Source organism: Morone saxatilis, unplaced genomic scaffold, assembly GCF_004916995.1.
Source record: "Morone saxatilis isolate NCDOM2014 unplaced genomic scaffold, NCSU_SB_2.0 Contig15, whole genome shotgun sequence".
Classification (NCBI taxonomy): Eukaryota; Metazoa; Chordata; class Actinopteri; family Moronidae; genus Morone; species Morone saxatilis.
This window is the reverse complement of record NW_023339707.1, coordinates 11872561-11891301: the sequence shown is the minus strand read 5'-3', so window position 1 is coordinate 11891301 and position 18741 is coordinate 11872561. Positions and strand designations below refer to the sequence as shown.

At 38.3% G+C, this 18741-nt stretch overlaps 1 protein-coding gene across 1 annotated transcript in view; it reads left to right on the top strand.

Annotated features, from left to right (window-relative positions):
- slc16a4 (solute carrier family 16 member 4) overlaps window positions 1-16918 on the top strand; it is a gene marked incomplete in the record, with an annotated part of 29946 nt that extends 13028 nt beyond the window's left edge. Inside the window, 3 exon segments of the mRNA XM_035656149.1 lie at window positions 8446-8657; window positions 11410-11503; window positions 13521-16918. Of these exon segments, the coding sequence (XP_035512042.1) occupies window positions 8446-8657; window positions 11410-11503; window positions 13521-13729 (515 nt within the window).
- Between the last annotated feature and the right edge of the window lie 1823 nt (window positions 16919-18741).

The window sequence follows — 18741 nt, the reverse complement described above, 5'->3', positions numbered from 1 at the left end:
AATAAAGTATTACAGTGTTATTTCACTCTCCCCAATGCTATCTCTGCACCTTCAGAATGAAAAATTCATCATCTTCAGTAAATATCTCCTGAGATGAGAGTTTCTGGGGCAAGATCTTGTCAAATGGGGGTACAAGGACAAATGTAGATCAGTTTGGAGATATCTGAGGTGAAAATGGCCTGAAAGTGGGTACAAAGGACCAGACGACTCTTCAGAAATACTGCTGAGTTTAAAATCATATTACATGTCTTGCTCAAGGACAACAAAGTGTATTTTCTCCTGCTCACTACCTCTGATTAGAGTCAGTCCTACAAAGTAGTGAAATAAAAGTAGATTCAGACACTTCCCACACATTTAGCCTCCCACAGTGTTGACTTTTTGATTGTAAATGGTAAATGGACTGGATTTATATAGCGCCTTCTTAGTCTTTCCGACCACTCAAAGCACTTTACCCTACTTGCCGCATTCACCCATTAACACACACACACTCCGATAACAAAGCATCAGGAGCAATTTGAGGTTCAGTATCTTGCTCGAGGACACTTCAACATGCAACCGGAGGAGCCGGGGATCGAATCATCAACCTTCTAATTAGTGGACGAGCCCTCTACCTCTGACCCTATGATAGTTTTTTTTACACCTGTCTTTATTGGTAATTGCTAGATTTAAATAATTTTCTGAAAATTAGTCCAGATTGGCTTGCTTCATATTCTTTGGCATGTTGAATTTTAGATTTTCAAGCTAAGTATTCACTCTGTTGTTGGTGGGAAATGATCAAAACTCCTGTAACAGAGTATTGAAAAACATACAAACGGGTGACAAATTAAAGGAGAAAGCTGATGAATGAGTGGAGAAACATGACAAATGTAAATTTCATACTGCATACAAGGGGTCATTGAGAATGACAATGATGTAAATCAATCGGACATGTATGAGAGAATGGAGAGGGTCCCAGAGGATAGGAGGATTGTGTTGGGTGTTCCTTTAAATTATCACATATACATGTTAAATATAACTGTGCCTTTAAAATGTCTGGAAAGCAGCTATAATCAATATTTCTAAAGTAACAATGGATGGATGGAACGGAAATGACTGTGTGTGATGTGAAAAGAAAAAAAAACTAATTATAAGAGTTTCATAGCATCTTTCAGTTCCTTGTTTTGGTTTTGTGGTCCACAACTTTACTGTTTTGGATCATCTCAACGTGCCATTTTTGTCCACATCAGGCAGCTGTACACTTCCTGCTCAGCACCTGAAATGCAGACACACAGACAAAGTTAGCCAGTAGCTAGCTGGTGAACACAGTGGAGCATTTAGCAGCTGAAGATAGCAAATATTTCCCTCAGGAGTGGGTGGAGACCAAAAACAGAGCTAAAAGAGAGTAAATATTAGCCTTGGACCAGAAACCGAATGCTTATGTTGCACCGTGTCTGCTGGATGTGTAAATAAGCAGCTCTTTGCAAAAATGTCCACTATATAGAGTTGAAAAGGGGAGATATGTCGGTGTTGTTTTTGCAGAAATCTGTTATTGCAGGAACTATTAAATGTCTTGTAGGGTTTATGCATTTATTATGCAATAAATCTCCTACTCGTGTGCCACGTGAAATCACATTTCAAACATGCACTTGTTTTCTTTATCTTTTTAGATCTCATTTAGTTTTGAGATTTTAATTGGTGTGTGCTTTTCAGGAATAATTTACTTGCCCACTTTATGTCTGTGTTACCAGTAGTGAGTGAGTGAGTGAGTGAGTGCTTCCTGCATGTAGGAAGCATTTAGTCGCCCTGGTTCGATGTCATGCCTCTCTCTGCAGCGTTTTGCAGTGTGTTTATTGCAGTGCAGGTCATCTCTCAGCAGTCTATACTCCCTCAGCTTCCCCCGGTGCTCACGCCTCATTAACTCAACACACTCAGCTTGTTTACAGCTGTTAATTACAGACTGCAAAGCTGATATTGATGAGAACAATCAGCATTTATTCCAATTAAGCTTGAATCTGACTACACGCTAACTTGATAACATAGTGGCTTTCCAATCAGTTTGTTGTTAAGAGACTGAACCTGCAGTTTTTGTGCGGATATTTAAGATTTCCTGTAATTGAGCATCCACTGAGTCCAGCAGCCGAGTGGTCATCATTGACAGGGAGTGTTATTGGGTGTATCATACTGTAATAGACCGATGTTATCGGTGTTTTCTCAAGATGTAGGGTAACAAATGAAGAGCAGCGACTGATCACTCATCATTATTAGATTCCACATATCATTAAGAGGATCCATAAATTAGATTAATTAAGAGGGATACATGCCTCTATTTTCTGTCTTCATTAATCTGACAGAAAAAAAAAAATCACATATTCCTTTAGGGATTTATATTATGAATGTAATACTCATTAGTGACTTGATCTTATGTTACATAATCATATTTTATAATGTGTATTCCAAGGCTAGGTTATTTTCATTATTGATTTAATTGACTCACTCATCAACTATTTTCTCAATTAATCATTTAGTCAAATGCCCATCACAACTTCTTATGGCCCAAAGAGACGTCCTCTTATTTTGTTAACAGACGTAAGCACACATATATAACTATATTCTGAAAATCCTTTTATTTGAGATGCTGGAACCAGAGGAAATCTATATTTTGTGCTTAAAATAATACATAAACATTCTAATTCATTATCAGTATTGTTACTGATGAATTATTGTAGATCCTTTCAGCTGTACAAACTGGCACGTTAACGTTAAGCTAACGTTACATCACCGCAGTTGTAAAACGTAAAAGCCAATATATACGTCTTTTTATCACAATAATAATGCAGACACTGACGACTATGGTAGAGTAATTATCTTAAAAATTCAATATAATATAATATTTTCAATACTAGCCGTCACCGGACCCGTTTTAAACTAACAGAGACGCATAAATATTAGCATTACGCTATACAAAGTTACATATTTCATGAAAATAACCAAATCATCCCAAAACCAAAATAAATAAATACCTGTCCAGGCAGGAAAGAGGCGAACCTCGGCTGATCCCTCAGTTGTCTCCACCGCTCAAAAGCTACACTGATGTTGACTCTGGTTTGACCTTCTTGCTTTATCCAGCAGCCTTTTTGTTAGCTTGCCTTTTCATTCCCCGGCTTTCTTTTCTTTGCCTTTTTCTCGGGGCAGCCGTTACAAGTAACCGTGGAAGCGGTACTTTCTCAGTTATTTCTCAGAATTTAGCATGAAACCTGTTCGCTCTGTAACTCTGGCGTTTCTGCTGAGAAGTGGCTGTTTGTTTTCCGGCAACAGCTACATCGTGCGGCGTGCAGCAGGGCAGGACAGAGGGGGGTGGGAGTGCAGAACTAGACATTAAGGCATCTGCTTGGTTGTTGCTCTTCGGACCGAAGGGCACGGATTGGTCCAAAGTTTTCTCAGTCCTGCAGCTGACAGAGAAGCTCTGATTTTCTCCGTTCTTTTTTCTGAAGACATAACGAATTGATTCCTCTGACAACAGAGGGACCATTTCACCCAGTATAACAAAACGTGCTTCTGAACAGGATTGCCTACCCTACCTTTAAAACATTACATCTTGTTTGTTTAATCAAATAAAAACAATTTCATTTATTAATGATGGATATGGACAACTCCATATTTGTGCTAGAAATCCATAATTTAACAGTCATTGTGATGACAAGACAATAAGTGTTTATTTTTAAAATTATATTTTTATAAATATTTTGAACATCTTTAATAAAGCAAATAATTAAACTATAATGATGGTTCCTAAAGTGGGTACTAGTTGAGTTGGGGCTCAAACATCTCTTTAAGTTACTCTAAAGTGGAGGATCCTGAAGATGAAATTTCAGCAACACTAACTAAAAAGAGTTATTGTTAAAACCTAAATTGTTCAGCTTCTAGCCATCATTCAGGTAATCATTTGACATATATAGAACAGAATTAACTCAGCAGCCAACGACAGAGTTGTCAAAGCATGTCCTTCTAAAAGAAGTTATCATTAGCGGCCTCACAGCTGTAATTTTAAATCTGGAAAAACTGCACATTGACTTTATAACAAAACATCATTTTAATCTCAGAGTTGGGGATTTTATAACATACAAAACTAAAAGTACAATGCATCCAAGTGTGGTGTCTGACTCCTCATTCCACCACTCACCTATTCTCATCTTCTAGTTTAGAAACCAGTTATGTGTTTGACTGAAATTTGGATAAAGTGTAAAGACAAATGATAAACCTGACGCTCTTTATAAATCTGACAGACAGCTGATTGAACACACAGTTGATTGCTGCCGTTTGTCTTTAAATGGGGCTTCCATCAGGGATTTCACATTGACTGAAAGGATGGAGGTTTAGGTTTCTTTAACACTGGGTTTAAGAAGCAATATAAAAAAAAGTCCTCAGTCAACTTCTAGGCATTAATTATTTGTGAGCTGCTCAGACTCTGCAGTCTTATGTAATGAATGTGCTTACATAAAAGCTGAACTTTGGTCTACTGGCCAGGGCGGGTGGGTTCAGCAGTATGCCATTGATGAGGCCTCTGCATATGAACAGAAAACAGCATTAACATTTTGACCACATGTGCATGTAATTCTTTAAGGGTGTTTGGTCAGGCTTTGTGAATAATTGAAATGTTCCAGATGGGGTTTTGCATTGATGTGTTACATGCTTCTGTTGTAATCCATCTCTTGGTAATCAGTCCTCAGCAGACAGATATTGTATCACCTTTGATGAAAGGTGTCTTTTAAATAAGAATAATGACAGTTACATGGTCTGAAACACATCTGTTAACACTTACTTTAGGATAGGGATCAAGACCCAGTTCCAAGGAACCAGTTCTCAATGGTCTGATCCATTAGAATTGTATCAATTTCTGTATGTTTTTTCTGACAGTTGCACATTGCAAAACAGTGACGTCAAGAAATTGCTATAGCGGAGAGGAAGAAACGGCCCAAAGTGTGGTTTCATTTTATGAAGAAGTGCTCGTTATAATGTCTTCTATACATCATGAGCCTAAATTACAATTGTTGCCATGCATTAGACACTCTACACACGAATGCCACTGCTTCACAACTGGGCAGTTTAGAACTGATTTTAAAGTAAACAGAGTTTTAACAGTGGAGCTTTTGCACACCTGAGGCAGATGCAGACCTAACAATAATGTTGACACTGAAACCTGAACACTGAACCTGTGGAAGCCTAATTTTTTCCACACAGAAAATTCATCAGGAATCAATAAGGGAATCCATGAAGGATCGGAGGGCTAAGGATAGTCAATAATGGCATTGGTATCAATTCCCATCCCTACTTTAGGATGTAATAAAGGGAGAGAAGCTGCTGTCATACACAAGTGCTGACATTTAAATTACATTTCTTACATTTTTTATCTCTTCTATGTGAAATAATTGTTTGAATTATTCTTCAATTATTTTGAAGAAATGGTTTTAGATTGCCTGAAAGACTGTTTCAGTGATGCATTTTGAGCTTTTTGAAAAAAACTAATTGTAATTTTAAAGTAAAAGAAAAGAAGAAAGAAGTAGAGAAAATGAGGGGAAATGAAAAAAAGAAAACACAAAAAACAGCTGGGATGAAAACATTTGTGCATATAGCCAAAACTAGACTGGAATCAAAAAACATTGTATAAAATTACACATGATACATTCCAATTATTGACAGGTATGCTTTATGGACTCTTAAACCAATCTGTACAAAAAGGATAGAGGTGTCTGAGTTTTTTCTGATGGTCTGTGAGGTTACTTATGAGCTTTGTGCCAGCAGTCCGTGCCAACAAGCAGCAAGACTGACAGATTCTTTTCACTCAGACACGTTTGTTCTGTCACATTTTCTGGTCATGTGGCCTGTAAGGAGAGAGAAAAAGACACAGAGCTGGAGAAATGGGGTGCTACCCACACCAAAAAGCCGCCATGCCAGTGTCCTGCTGTCCCTCTTTTCCAGACCCAGCGCTTGTCATAGAGGCCCATTGACTCAGCTGAGGGAGGGAGGCCACTATCGTCCGGGTCAGTCTGTTCGTCAACCCTCAGCCACCAACACTGGAGCTAAATGAAGTCGCTAAGCAACAGCTAACTGAGTAAATTTGCTGGCGTGGTGACAAGAGGGGCTCCCAATTTTGTTTGAGTCCAGTTCTAAAGTGGCTGATACTTAGCAGAGGAGCACTGAGGCGGCAATACGCACAAAAGAAGAGGCAAGACAAGCCAACTGCAACCTCAGAAAAGCTGGGAAAACCAACATGCCTTTTATAACCCTTTGCTTTAATGTAGTGACAAAATGTCCCTCTTTGAAGCAAAAGGAATGGCATCTTTCCATGCCTTGCAACTCGCACATGGTCTGTTAATGCCCAGAGATTCACATACACCTTTCATACCTGGCAGTGCTATGGGCAGAAATGTACAGAGCTAATGTCTGATGCAGTTGGCTTAAGGTGCTACTTGGAGAGGCCAAATTTAAACCGCACTGTGTTTAATTTGGATAGGAACAGCTGCAGGCCTGGACCAACCTGCTGAGGCTAAAACACACAAACAAACTCACAACTCGTCTGTATGCAAGCAGGGGACACCCCGGGACACTGTCTTGGGTCACTAGAGGAGGACACATAAACACACCACAGCTGCCTCATGTCATCTTTCTAACCTTGGAGGAGCACAAGGCTCCAGATTCTGTTATGTAAGGAAAGCAGAGGTGTTCACTGACACGGCATTCAATTGTTTATTCATTTGAACTTCATTCAAAGCCTCGAAAAGTGAAGATGTACCTGATCATCATTAATTACATCCCCATGTTAATTTATGTAGATTAATGCAATCTTTATTCACAATAAAAGTTAACATGCACACGTGGTAATGCACACCAATGTATGCAAAGCCATCCATATTCAGCAGCATTGTCATCTGTTCAAGCTGAGTGTCTCAGTGGCTGCAGCCTGTGCAGTTGTGGTGCTGAGGCTAAGCAAAGGATGGGTAACTCTGATCTGCATAGAACCAGTTTGTTTCATTGATCAATGGCTCAGCGCTGCCTGCTTGTAGCTATTCCTGCGACGGTCAATACGCCACTGCAGTTTCCGCACTGCCTATCGTGTTCCAGTTGACCTCAGCAGAGAGCAGCACATATCTGCCCAGTCATCATACCCGACTGGAGCAAACAATCAATCAGATGGGATGGAGTGCATAATGAGTAGTTTGCGTGGGTGGTACCAGTGTTATACAGCTGTAAACAAATAGATACGTTGTGTCTGAAATATATTTGTTACAGAGAACAGGAAAAATTTGAAATAGACGTGACATTAAAAATAATGCAGGCCTGTCTAGTTTTGCTGCAGTGTCGTTCTTCCCTCACATGCTTTCTTTTCCCCACCTAAACACACACCCACACACACACACACACACACACGCACACTACAACTCCTTTTTTTAAGCATAAGATTACTGCATTTTAAAGGAACAGGATTGGGTATGCTCACAGGTCTTTGGTGTAACTTTGGGTTGATGCCTTTAGAGATTTCCTTAGATGCAGGTGAACTACAATGTACAGTGGCTGACTTTGGCATTAAACTCTTTTTGTAGTCTTTATGCAGTCAGGACTGTCAGCCTCTGACCACTGTGGTCTGCTCTATCAGTGTTTTATGAATTTCATAGTTCAGGAAACATCTGCATTAAATTATCTTAGATTGGAGGGGGCGGCAAGATGTCGAAGTAGGTGAATGGAGATTAAATGGAGCGATGACACACCAACCGTGATGGTTGAAAGTATGTGGAACTTAAATGGCGGATTCATCAAAATTACAACGACTAAGGGTCTACAGCCATGTTAGAAGCTCTGGGAGACTGTCGGCAGTGCTTTGAGCTAAATGCTAGCATGCTCACAACTCTTTAATGCATCTGTGAACCCTACGAAGCTAACAGAATAAAAGGTTAAATCTGAACCTTCTTGATTATTGAAGACATTTTTATCTAAAGGTGAAGAGTTGCTCTTGTTGTCTTTTGGATTCCATCAAAAACTCCATTACCAAAGAGCAGCTTCCTGTTACTACCTGAATATTTTATTGTATGCATTCCCCAGTCTGCCTCTCTTCTCTTATTCCTGCCTTTAAGAAACAGTTAAAAACATCTTACTTTACTTTCTTTAACTAGGATAATCCACTCAGTATCAGTACTGCTTTCCTAGAAGCTGGGTACATACATTTAAAAACAAATGATAAGACAATTAAAGAATAAAATGTATAAATGTATCTGTAGTATCACCAACATCCTATCTATAATAGTAACTGCCATATCAAATCATCGAACTGCGAAAGCTGCAGGTTTTTACTGAAACTCGTTCTCACCTTACAGTAAAATTATGTGAATCTCACTTTTACCACCGTTGTTCACTCTTCACTCTGTCCCTGTTTCTCATCCACCTATTCAAACCACCTTTCCGCCTCTGTTGCAGGTATCACAGAGACCATTGCCCAGCTGGCCTCGGGCTGGGTGACAGACAGGAACCTGTTCCATAAATACCACTACCACAAGGCCTACCTGATCCTCTGTGGCCTAGTCAACCTGCTCTCCCCACTGGCAACCTCCTACATCCTGCTGATGGTTTATGCCATCTTCTTTGCCATCTTCTGTGGTGGATACATGGCTCTGCTGCTGCCTGTTTTAGTAAGGAGTCCATCCTATTTGAATATGGGCATGCATGTGTACTATTACTAGTAGGGTTATAATGTTCAGTATTGCTTAACCTTACAGGTCTCATAGTTTTATAGAATTTCCGAGAAAATATCTGAACTTTTTTTGTAGGAATGGACTGAGCAGGCTAATTTGGTACTTATTGTAGGGAGATGGAATTCAGTTGGTAAATCCAAAATATCTATTGCAATTTATTGCTACTGTAATCAGTAGTCATTTGTTCAGCTCACAGCAGATAAACTGAACAGATTTGTTTTCAGACAATAGGTTTTTGGCAGACTGAGTGGCAGCTCCAGGTGCACCTGATATTTTGGCTCACGTAGGTGCAACAGCACTAAGTGCCGTAGGGCTGGCCACACCCTCTGATTATAGATCAGAGGGTGTGGTGATTAATAAATCATATTTAGTGATGCATCGACAAATGGAAAGTGTTCTCGCCACAAAGTCATGGCTGGTGCAGAGAAGCACAACGTGTTTCCTAATGCATTTTAAGAATTAAACATAAACTGCTGATGCAAAGTATTAATGAGCTCTAGTGCTCCAACAGAATACAAATACTGAGTTGAGAGAGCTGTATAGAGTTATTTTCTAGCAGCCAGTTATCAGAAATGTCTGTTCATTTTAATGACAGTAAACATGGTGGACGTCTGACACTCTGTACAATATATTATGGTAGAGTTCCAAATTACATCATTCTTTCCAGGGAACTTGCAATCAAATTGTTAGGAAATTACAGACCCATAAAATAATCTGTTACATCACTTTCATCAGGAAATGAAATCAAAGGTCTAAGAAATGTCTCAAATAGTAATAATAAAATAAAATAATAAAAATGATAAAATTGTGTAACAGAACAAAATACCGTCATGGTTTCTTCATCATGATACCTTGCAGGACAGAGAGTAAAAGTAGCTCTGTTTAAAAATTTTATAAAGATGAATGAAAGCAGGTGAATGTTGCAGAATCAATCTCAATATATTTGACTTTTCACAAATCTAACCAGCGTCACTCTCACTATGTTATAAACCTGTAGTTTATTTACCATGCGAGACCCCTGCAGTATCAGACTCTCTAATCTGGCGAATTCACAATAACTGTATTTGTGTATGGGGACTTTTGCACCATGTAAAAGTGGTTTAATTACATCATCATGTCACGCACTGAAAGGGAGAGGTATCCTTTAAGCCGAGCGTTGGAGATGTTTCCCAAATGTCTTTTATGGGTGGAACATCCTATTAAGTCAGCGAGTATCCAGTAACGTCGGTTCATGTCACACCTGAAAACGGATGTACAGTATGTGGTGTGTTTTCACTTGGTGATGGTGTGGTCACAAAGGCCGGGAAATGCCTCTAGGTGTTAATGTGTGATCAGTGTTTTTTTTCCTCAATGTGAATGGAAGACTAGTCAAACCATTTTTCTTCTTCGGTTAAATAAAAAACTGTATTAACACTTGTCTCGGCCTGCTGAAGAAAATCTGTTTCCTGAAAATTTTTTTTCTTTTTAAAGTGCCATCTGTAATACAAATATGAACAAAATAAGTTTCAAACCAAACGCCTGGAACCTGAGTCTCTTCCAAATTGGTTGACAGGTATTTCAGCACAGAAGTTAGAACTCGACAACAACAAAATCTCAGTTATTAATGTTTTCTGTTGCATCTGAAGTAATGTTTGAAAAGCAGTGAAATATACTATATTCTGTTATAACCGTTTTTTGTCTGGTTTTGCATTTAGCACACTTTTGTGGGGCTAGCTCTCAGTGAGGTTTTTATTCCCATGTCACAGCATTGAATGTTTTAAACTAATAGCCCCAAAAAGTTAGCTTGTAGCCTTGACTTAAGCATCCTGACTATGGCATGCTGTATTAGCATTTGTTCAACCCACTGTAGCTATGTACCCCTTGTCTCAAAGCCTCCCCCACACCGATACGACACTTACACGATTTCTGGCAGGGTGGTCATGCAGCTCTGGTCTGACACTTTAAAACTCGGTCTAAAAGAAAAAAAAAGCTGAGATCCTGGAGGCAGGGACATTTGCACTTAACATATTGTTTGCTCTCTGCTGAAGTACAATCACGTCTTATTTACCGGGTTAGGTGGGATTCACATACTGCTCCCCCAATGACTGACACACGCAGGATATGCAAACAGGATGCAGGATTCTGATCATTGAGTAAAATTTGCATTAGATAACCAGCTTACTAAAGTTAATTAGCTCATTTATCTTTATTTTTTACATTACTTTAACAAATCCCACGTCCATGCCGTGCAAAGGCACTGCTCAGGGACAACCGGCCTGGTTAAATGTGTTTGGTTTTTTTCCTTTCAGTTTATGTTGTGATGACTTATTCAGATATTAAAACACAGAGTTTGTGTTTTTGTCATGTTTTAGATAATTTATTTCAAAAATACACACACATTTTCCAAAACTTACCGTATTTTATAGTGTTTGAAGTTGTCTCAAGTCGGTTTTCATTCCTTTCATGACATGACGTGTATAAAGTAACTTGCAGATATTTTAAGTAATCCATCGTTTTGGACTTAAACTGTTTTGTTTTTTTGTTCTTTTTTACATCATACTGGTTGTAAAATGTTTTCAGCTTCCTAGTAGCTATTCATTTAGCATGATTTTATGGTCTGGGAAATGTTATCTTCACATTGTAAAATGCAAATAAGAATGAAAATGGCAGTTACAAGCCGGCGTGTCTGAATGTTTTATTCTGCCTGCAGGTAGATCTCGTGGGGTCGGAGAAGCTCAACAACTCCATGGGCTTCTCCATGTTCTTTGTCGGCCTGGGTTGCCTCACAGGGCCTCCTCTAGCAGGTAAGTTGATCATGTCATGGAAAACCCTCAGGAGTCAGATATGTGTTAACCCACTTTTCCTGCATAAATAACAAACACATACATATACACTACATGTGCATGGGAGCATTAGCTGTGACATTACTGATCAAAAGTGATTTGTGCCACAGAGGGCAAGGTGAAGTTTGTTCACATGTTTCTGTGTGTTATTGTGTGTGTGTGTCCATAAAAGAGTGAATGAGTGTTGGGGGGTAGGGAGTGAGGGGTGAGGGGTGAGGGGGGGATCAGTGCAGGGGTTGATAAGCCTTTCTTATGAACGTATATTTTTTTGGGGGGTGCACATATTTTCATGGGGCCCTGAATTCCTTGCAGAGCCCCCAAGTGTGTGTGTGCCTGTCTTTGTGCATGCTGTTACTAAGGAGTGTGAAAACTGAAACGTAAAGGAGAAAAACAACCTACAGTTAGTGCCGCCCTCAATGCAGACTGGGTTTTTGGAGTTGCTTTGACAAAAATACATGCAGGGGTTACTGGGTCAAATTTCATCCTGCCTACAAGCCAGTCAAGTCAGACCTTTAGAAAAACAGTGTTGTGTTCATGGCTGGGTTTGACTCACTTTGTGAACTGCACAGAAAAACACAGCAAATCTTATTGTGATAATCAAATATTCATCCTTTTTTTTTTTCTGTGAATATGTCCTTACAGGTAACATTTAGCCCTAGTTAAAATTGTGGAGGGTGGGGACCCCTTAAGCGAATGACATGGTCCCTGCCCACTGTGTTAGGCAATCCCCTCTATGTAGCTTATGTATTTCTGGGTTGGAATGTGACTAATGGCCCCCTTTAGGGTAATACGGAAATAGCATGTGGCTCTGTTTACCATCCCTGCAGTTCAACTAAGAAACTGACGTTAAGCAAACTATGATCCCTCCTTTAGGCCACAGGGCGTGATAACATTCTTGTTGTTGGTCCATCTCCTCACGATAGCCAACTGTCTGTTAACTGGCTCAGCCGTGGCTTTATTGTGGTCATACCTGCTTATTTTCTGGCTCAAGGTTCACTTGTGTGAAGTAAAATGTCAGAGTGGCTTATGCAAAGAAAACTAACACAGAAACACAGGAAGTTATGAGTCACCTGCAGTATAGTTTACACTGAGGTCATGCATAATAAAAAGGTGATCCCTCGCCGTGCTGTAATGTGAATATGTCAAATGTGAAACATAAAGGGTTTACTTTAAACATGTTAAATATCCATTATCGGGAAAAACACCACTTTAAATTGATGGACAACATAAGTGTCCTCAAAGGGTATTTTCTGGGCCAACCACCACCTTCCGCTAAGGAAACTTTTGTAAAGGGTTTTGTTGTAATTAACAGCTTCATTATTGGTTAATTAATTGTTAAATAATTTATTAATGCTTTATAAAGGTGTTATAAGCTGTAATCAAATCTACAGTTAAATGTTAATAAGTAATAAATAAAGAAGTGAGGTCCTTTTGAAATAAAGAGATAAACAAATAAAACAACTGTTTTGCTAGAAGGCCATAAGGATTTTTTTTACAACCTGGCAACCCAAAGGTTGTTCTTATTAATGGACTAATAATGATCTGTCATTGGCCATTATAAAACAATTAGCTACATCTTACAAATGCTTTATAAAGTGTGCCTTGTTAGAAAGGTTAGGCTACCTAACTTACAAGTCCGACTTATCATTCTGACAATTTAACTAAGTATAAAGTCTCTAAGAAGCCAAAAAACAAGAAAAATTACATAAGCACTTATAGAAATAAAAAAATCATTAATGATACATATTCTAATATTGTTAGAGTTATATATTGTTTTTACGATTTATACACACAAATAGAAAGAAATGTTAAAAATAAAACACTAATACACTAATAAAGCACTTTCAGCCTTCTTCCTCCTCAACTCGTCTCTACATGATATATAGAAGTTATGTTACCATAAATTAAACATGCTCAGTGTATTCACCAATAAATAGACAGACTCTAGGAGTGTCCCTGTGTTGTTTGTGTTTTGCAGGGTTCCTGTACGACTACACTCAGACTTACGACTGTTCTTTCTACCTGGCTGGGCTCTGCTATCTGCTCTCCTCCCTCTCCCTGTTCTTGGAGCCGCTGGCTCAGCGCTGGAAGGCCAGGAACAAACTGACCCGGGACAAGAGAGCTGAAAGCAGCTGTAAGACCAACGGCTGCTTCACCCCCGACCGCCTACAGAACGGCGCTGTGTAGGAATGAAACCCAGGGAAGGCCTTCGATCTTGAATCAGCATGCTCATAACTTGCCATAGGCCTGCATACCTTGGACCTTGGACTCAAGCTTAAAGTCGGGGCCTCAAGTGACCCTTAATTTCAGCTGGAAAGTAACACGGGCCGAGGAGGTTATGACCTGCCTAAGATGTCTAAGAACAAACAGTAGTTGGGATGTTGGTGAATAGATGATTATGCTGAACTTTTAAAAAGCCAAAATTTTAGTGCAAAATATTTTATCCCCTATTCCTGTTCTTATCAGAGGTACATGAATCCAAACCGAAGATAATCCCGTACATACATCATCCAGCACATTTTAATACTAGCAGCTTTGCAACCATAAATTTATAAAACATAATCTAAATCTGTTTTCTAATCCAACACCAAACTGCATTCACTTTGCAGCAACTTTTCACTAACTAACCTATGCAGTTGATCTAGAAAATCCTTTTAGTCTTCAACTATTGTTTTTCCGTGATGACATTAATGGAAGCACATATGCCATGAAGAAATACTTTTCACCTGATTTCACTGGAAGCCTTTACCTGTATCTGTAAACCTGTACTCACTGATATGCACTTTGGGCCAAGTTGTGATTACGCTGCATGACATTTCCTCTGACTGTTAACTGCCAGAAACTTAAGATAACAAGCAACCACTTAATGGCAGCCTGCTTCTGTGACACGATGTGTAATCTGCTCCTCAAAGCCAAAAAGCAGCAAGTGATTCTGTAGTATCTCTTGGCCCAACAAGATTACTGTAGATTGTACGGCATGCGCTAGCATTTGAAGGTATAACTGGTGTGCTCGCTTTTGGTGATGGACACTCGTATTCAAGTATTTATATCTTTATTATTAATGTTCTAGACGCTTTTTTATCCGTCTACTACTTTCAAATAGAGTCACCATTCAAAACTTCAAAACATATAGCTCATTCAGGACATCTGTGCTTCTGTTCAGATTTTTGGATATCTTTCTTCCATTTTTTTCCCCTCACCGACAATATGGCCATTTTATTTTCCTCTTTATCCCCTTTATACCTATACTTTCATCTTGATACTACCCTTTGTACCTAACAACATTAGTTCAGTTTTTTAAGATATTTCTTTCTGGAATTGCATTCGAAGCTTTAAACTTCAGGAGCTATAATGCATGTGTTAATAATAACACTATGATAATAATTGTGCTGGTGACACTGACTTCTGGAAATGAAGCATTCAAAGGCAGTCGGAAGTTAAACTAAAATCTCAGCTTTGTTGAGCACTTGCACAAAAACTGACCCTTTAACTTCTCTCACTGATTTCACATTAAGTAACCCTCTCAACTGCTTCTGATCTCTTAGATTTAAACTGACATTTAAACTGCTGCCACTATTTACATACCAACTCTACTATCTCTTGTACTTTGTAGTATTCGTACTTATCTTTCTTTTATTGTTCAACGTTTAACTTAAGTTTCATCGGTAATTTCTAATGCTGCAATTGACAGTTTGACTTTATCTCCTCACTTCAGCTGATTAACCACATTCAGCACTCGCATACAAATAGCTTCTGACCACAAACAAACATGAAACTGAAATTTTCACATGCTTTCAGCTCTAATACTTCAACTGACACCTCAAAATTCAACCTGTGTGAGTGCTTCAACTGTAATCACATTTTAGGGCATTTTAACCTGTTTACAGTGTTTGCACCTGCAGTCTTTAGTGCAAACAAACACACTTCATTTTTTCTACTTTTTTAAAATCAAAATCTCAGTTGTGACATTTTAGATACTATGACAAACCAACTGCCTTTCTCCGTCTATGGGTCAGTAATGATAATACACATTTAAATAACTCCAGTTACTCGGCAGCATCTGCAGATGAGAAAACGGTCACGCCTAGCTCATCGTTTATGAGCTGTTCTATGCAAGTGCACACAGAGAGAGATTTTCCTGTCATTAACAGCTCACTTGCACATCATTTTAACTGTAGCAAAGATAACAGCTCCTGAAAGAGTAATCCTGTTTGTTTAGATGTTTCCTAAATATTGATCACAGTTGGGCTGAGGGGCGATGGAGCTGATATAGTAGGGGTTTATGTGTGAGTGTGCGTGGTTAAGTGTCATTTTGTCGACCTTGTATGTCTGTAAATCTCTAAACCAACTGTGTTATGAAGATTTTTTGCTGCAGTTGCCCATATAGAAGAAGATGCACAGTGCCCCAACTGGACTAGAAGGAAACTGTTGCCCAGCTTTTACAGTGCCTGCAGGCAGCCAATTATTGGTAATGCAACCTATAATTATATTGTGTTTATATGTGTCTGAGTCTGTTGGTTGTTTTTATGTAGCAGAGGATTTTGTGTTTTCACCAGTTTGCCTTACAAGGTACTGTATTGTATCTTTACTAACTTTCCTGTGATGTCAGCCAAAGACACATTAGAAAACCTACCTACAACTTGAAGGTTATTGTTAGTAAAAAAAACAGTTTGGACAGTTTATATCATTCAAACCACTATGAACACCCATTATTCAGACATCTCCAAGTCATGATGACAGCCCAAAATTAGTTTTGTTACGCTGCCCTCTTGTGGCAGAGGGACGCTTCTACTCAAAGAATGCTGTCTCAATTAGTACCAAATTATTCCCCCTCAACTCACTTTCACAATACTGAGCAAGGCTCTTTGTATTGTTTCAATAACGACAGTCATGCACAAAAGCTCTTTTGGCTCATGAGTTGCATTCACCACCAGTATGCTTTTGTGATTGAGGACCACTGAATATTTTGTACCATAATAAATCTTTTTATGAAAAGTATTTGATGCTTTAAAAGTAGATTTTGGTTTGGTTATTTTACTTGTTAGTTATCTGCATATTTTAAGGAACTGTATGTTTGAGAAATATCTTGAAATGATTTTTATCTGTCTATGTCTCAAACACCTCTGATAAGGAACTGAGTTCTGTTCGATGGCGTTTGATCTTGTATTGTTGCACTGTTTTGTCACTACTCTGGATCCTAGATTTGTGAACTGATACTTTAGAGAATATGCTTAACCAATGATAGATATCCTGCTCTGAGCCCTTAGAGTTCATTTTTAAACCTTGTAACAGTGCTCAGTCAGCTGTAATAAACTGACATGTGACTCAATTCTGTTCTTGTGTGATTCAGACAACTCGGCAATAAATGCACTGATACTCGGCCAGTTTCTGTCTTTCTGAAAACAAAACACACACACAACTTGCAACATCTTTAACAAGTTTTATTGACACACCATGTATACTTTTAAAGCACACTGAAGTGAAGAAACAACATCATTTATCTACATATTACATTTATTTTCATCTTGGATTTAAAAATAGAGCCAACAAATGTTTGTCATTATTTCACTTTGTAGAAAAAAGGGTTCCACATTTTATGTCATTTCATATTGTTAATGTACCGTTAATCAAAACAAACGGGTTACTTACAGTAGACGACACCTGATGGTGTGTTGATCGGCACCCTGGAAACAAACTGATGCACCAACTGCGGCCCAGTGGAAGTCTGTAAACGAAAAATACAGACATGTTTTACATTTCCACTTATGACAGTGTAAATTATTTGAAAATGCTTGTTAATGAAATAAATCTCTTGCTTTTAGATATGTTAATGCTGGTCAACATACAATATCCAAGTGAGGTCTTTATACTGCAATAAACTGCACTGCAATCAGCAGGAGAGCAGAAATTGTTTTTATAAATTACTGTTCGTCACAGATCAGATGATCTTTCTAGTAGTAATGCAGGAGCAAATATTATAACCTGAGATGTGTCAAACTGAGGTAATTTGACCATCCCAAGATATCTTACTAACAAAATTATAATGTGGTACCTTTGCAAAGGATTATAGGTTATAACCCTTATTTGGAAAGAAAACACTGGTGACACTTTGATGCGGTGTCTGTATATTATAATGATGAACTTTATGAGCTGTTTTAATTTCTCTTCATGTAGGTAAACTGATTTCACCAAGTAACCTTTAACATTTGTAAAATTTTACAATTCCATGTTTCAAGAAGGTAAAAATTTGCCTATTTTCTTAACACTGTGTCAAGACAAAAGTCCTGCCTGTAAATCAATGACTAATGTATATCTTTTCTTTTAACCTTGAGTGAATATTTCTTTATTTTTGAACTCCTTACAAAGCATTCTATTGCTGCTAAATATATTGATGAGTGAGTGTTTAGTTGCATGTCCCTCTGGTTTTCATTAACTCTGCATTATTAGACACTGTGTCAGTTTGACAAGTGACTTGAAGAGAAGTGCTGGCTGACAGATTAAACAAGTATTGGCCACGGATGGATTTTATTTTCACAAACTACATTTTGAATGCTAACTGTTGGCATGTGATGATTGTATAGGGTCCAGGTCTGGACTTCCCTTAAATCTCTCATGAACTAATACTGGGACCTGTAGTTGTTTACATTTCTTTATGCAAAAGACAGTTTTGTGGCAGAAGCAATTTTCTTCTGTTATTATAATTCCTTTAAATTACATTTGTGAAAATAATGCTTTAGGCTTGAGCAAGAAATAATCTAATAAAGGTTTCTTTAAGCAGGATCAATAACATTACATATATATCATGAGTGGCTTATTGAAATATGTCCAATATTAATGATGAAAAAAAGAATACAGTGGTTTGAAGCTGCTTTTTGGTTTGCCGTAAATCAATTAGTACTACAAGAGTTTTCTCACAGACCACATCATATTAACATATTATTAATCTTTAAGTGAATGATAGTAATCCCCATTTGGTTTTAAAGCTCTACTAAGGCTGCAAAATCACCTAAAAATGATTTTTTTCCCTACTGTAGGCAGGAGCTTCAACAGCAGCTGTAGCCTGTAACTGACTGTACAAAAATCACCCAATTTCATTTCAAACTTTAACATCAATTTTGCAAAGAATGTAAACAAAAGCATCTACATGAGTGTATTATCAAGGCTATTTAAATGTTATCTATTTGAGAAAATGTTATAAT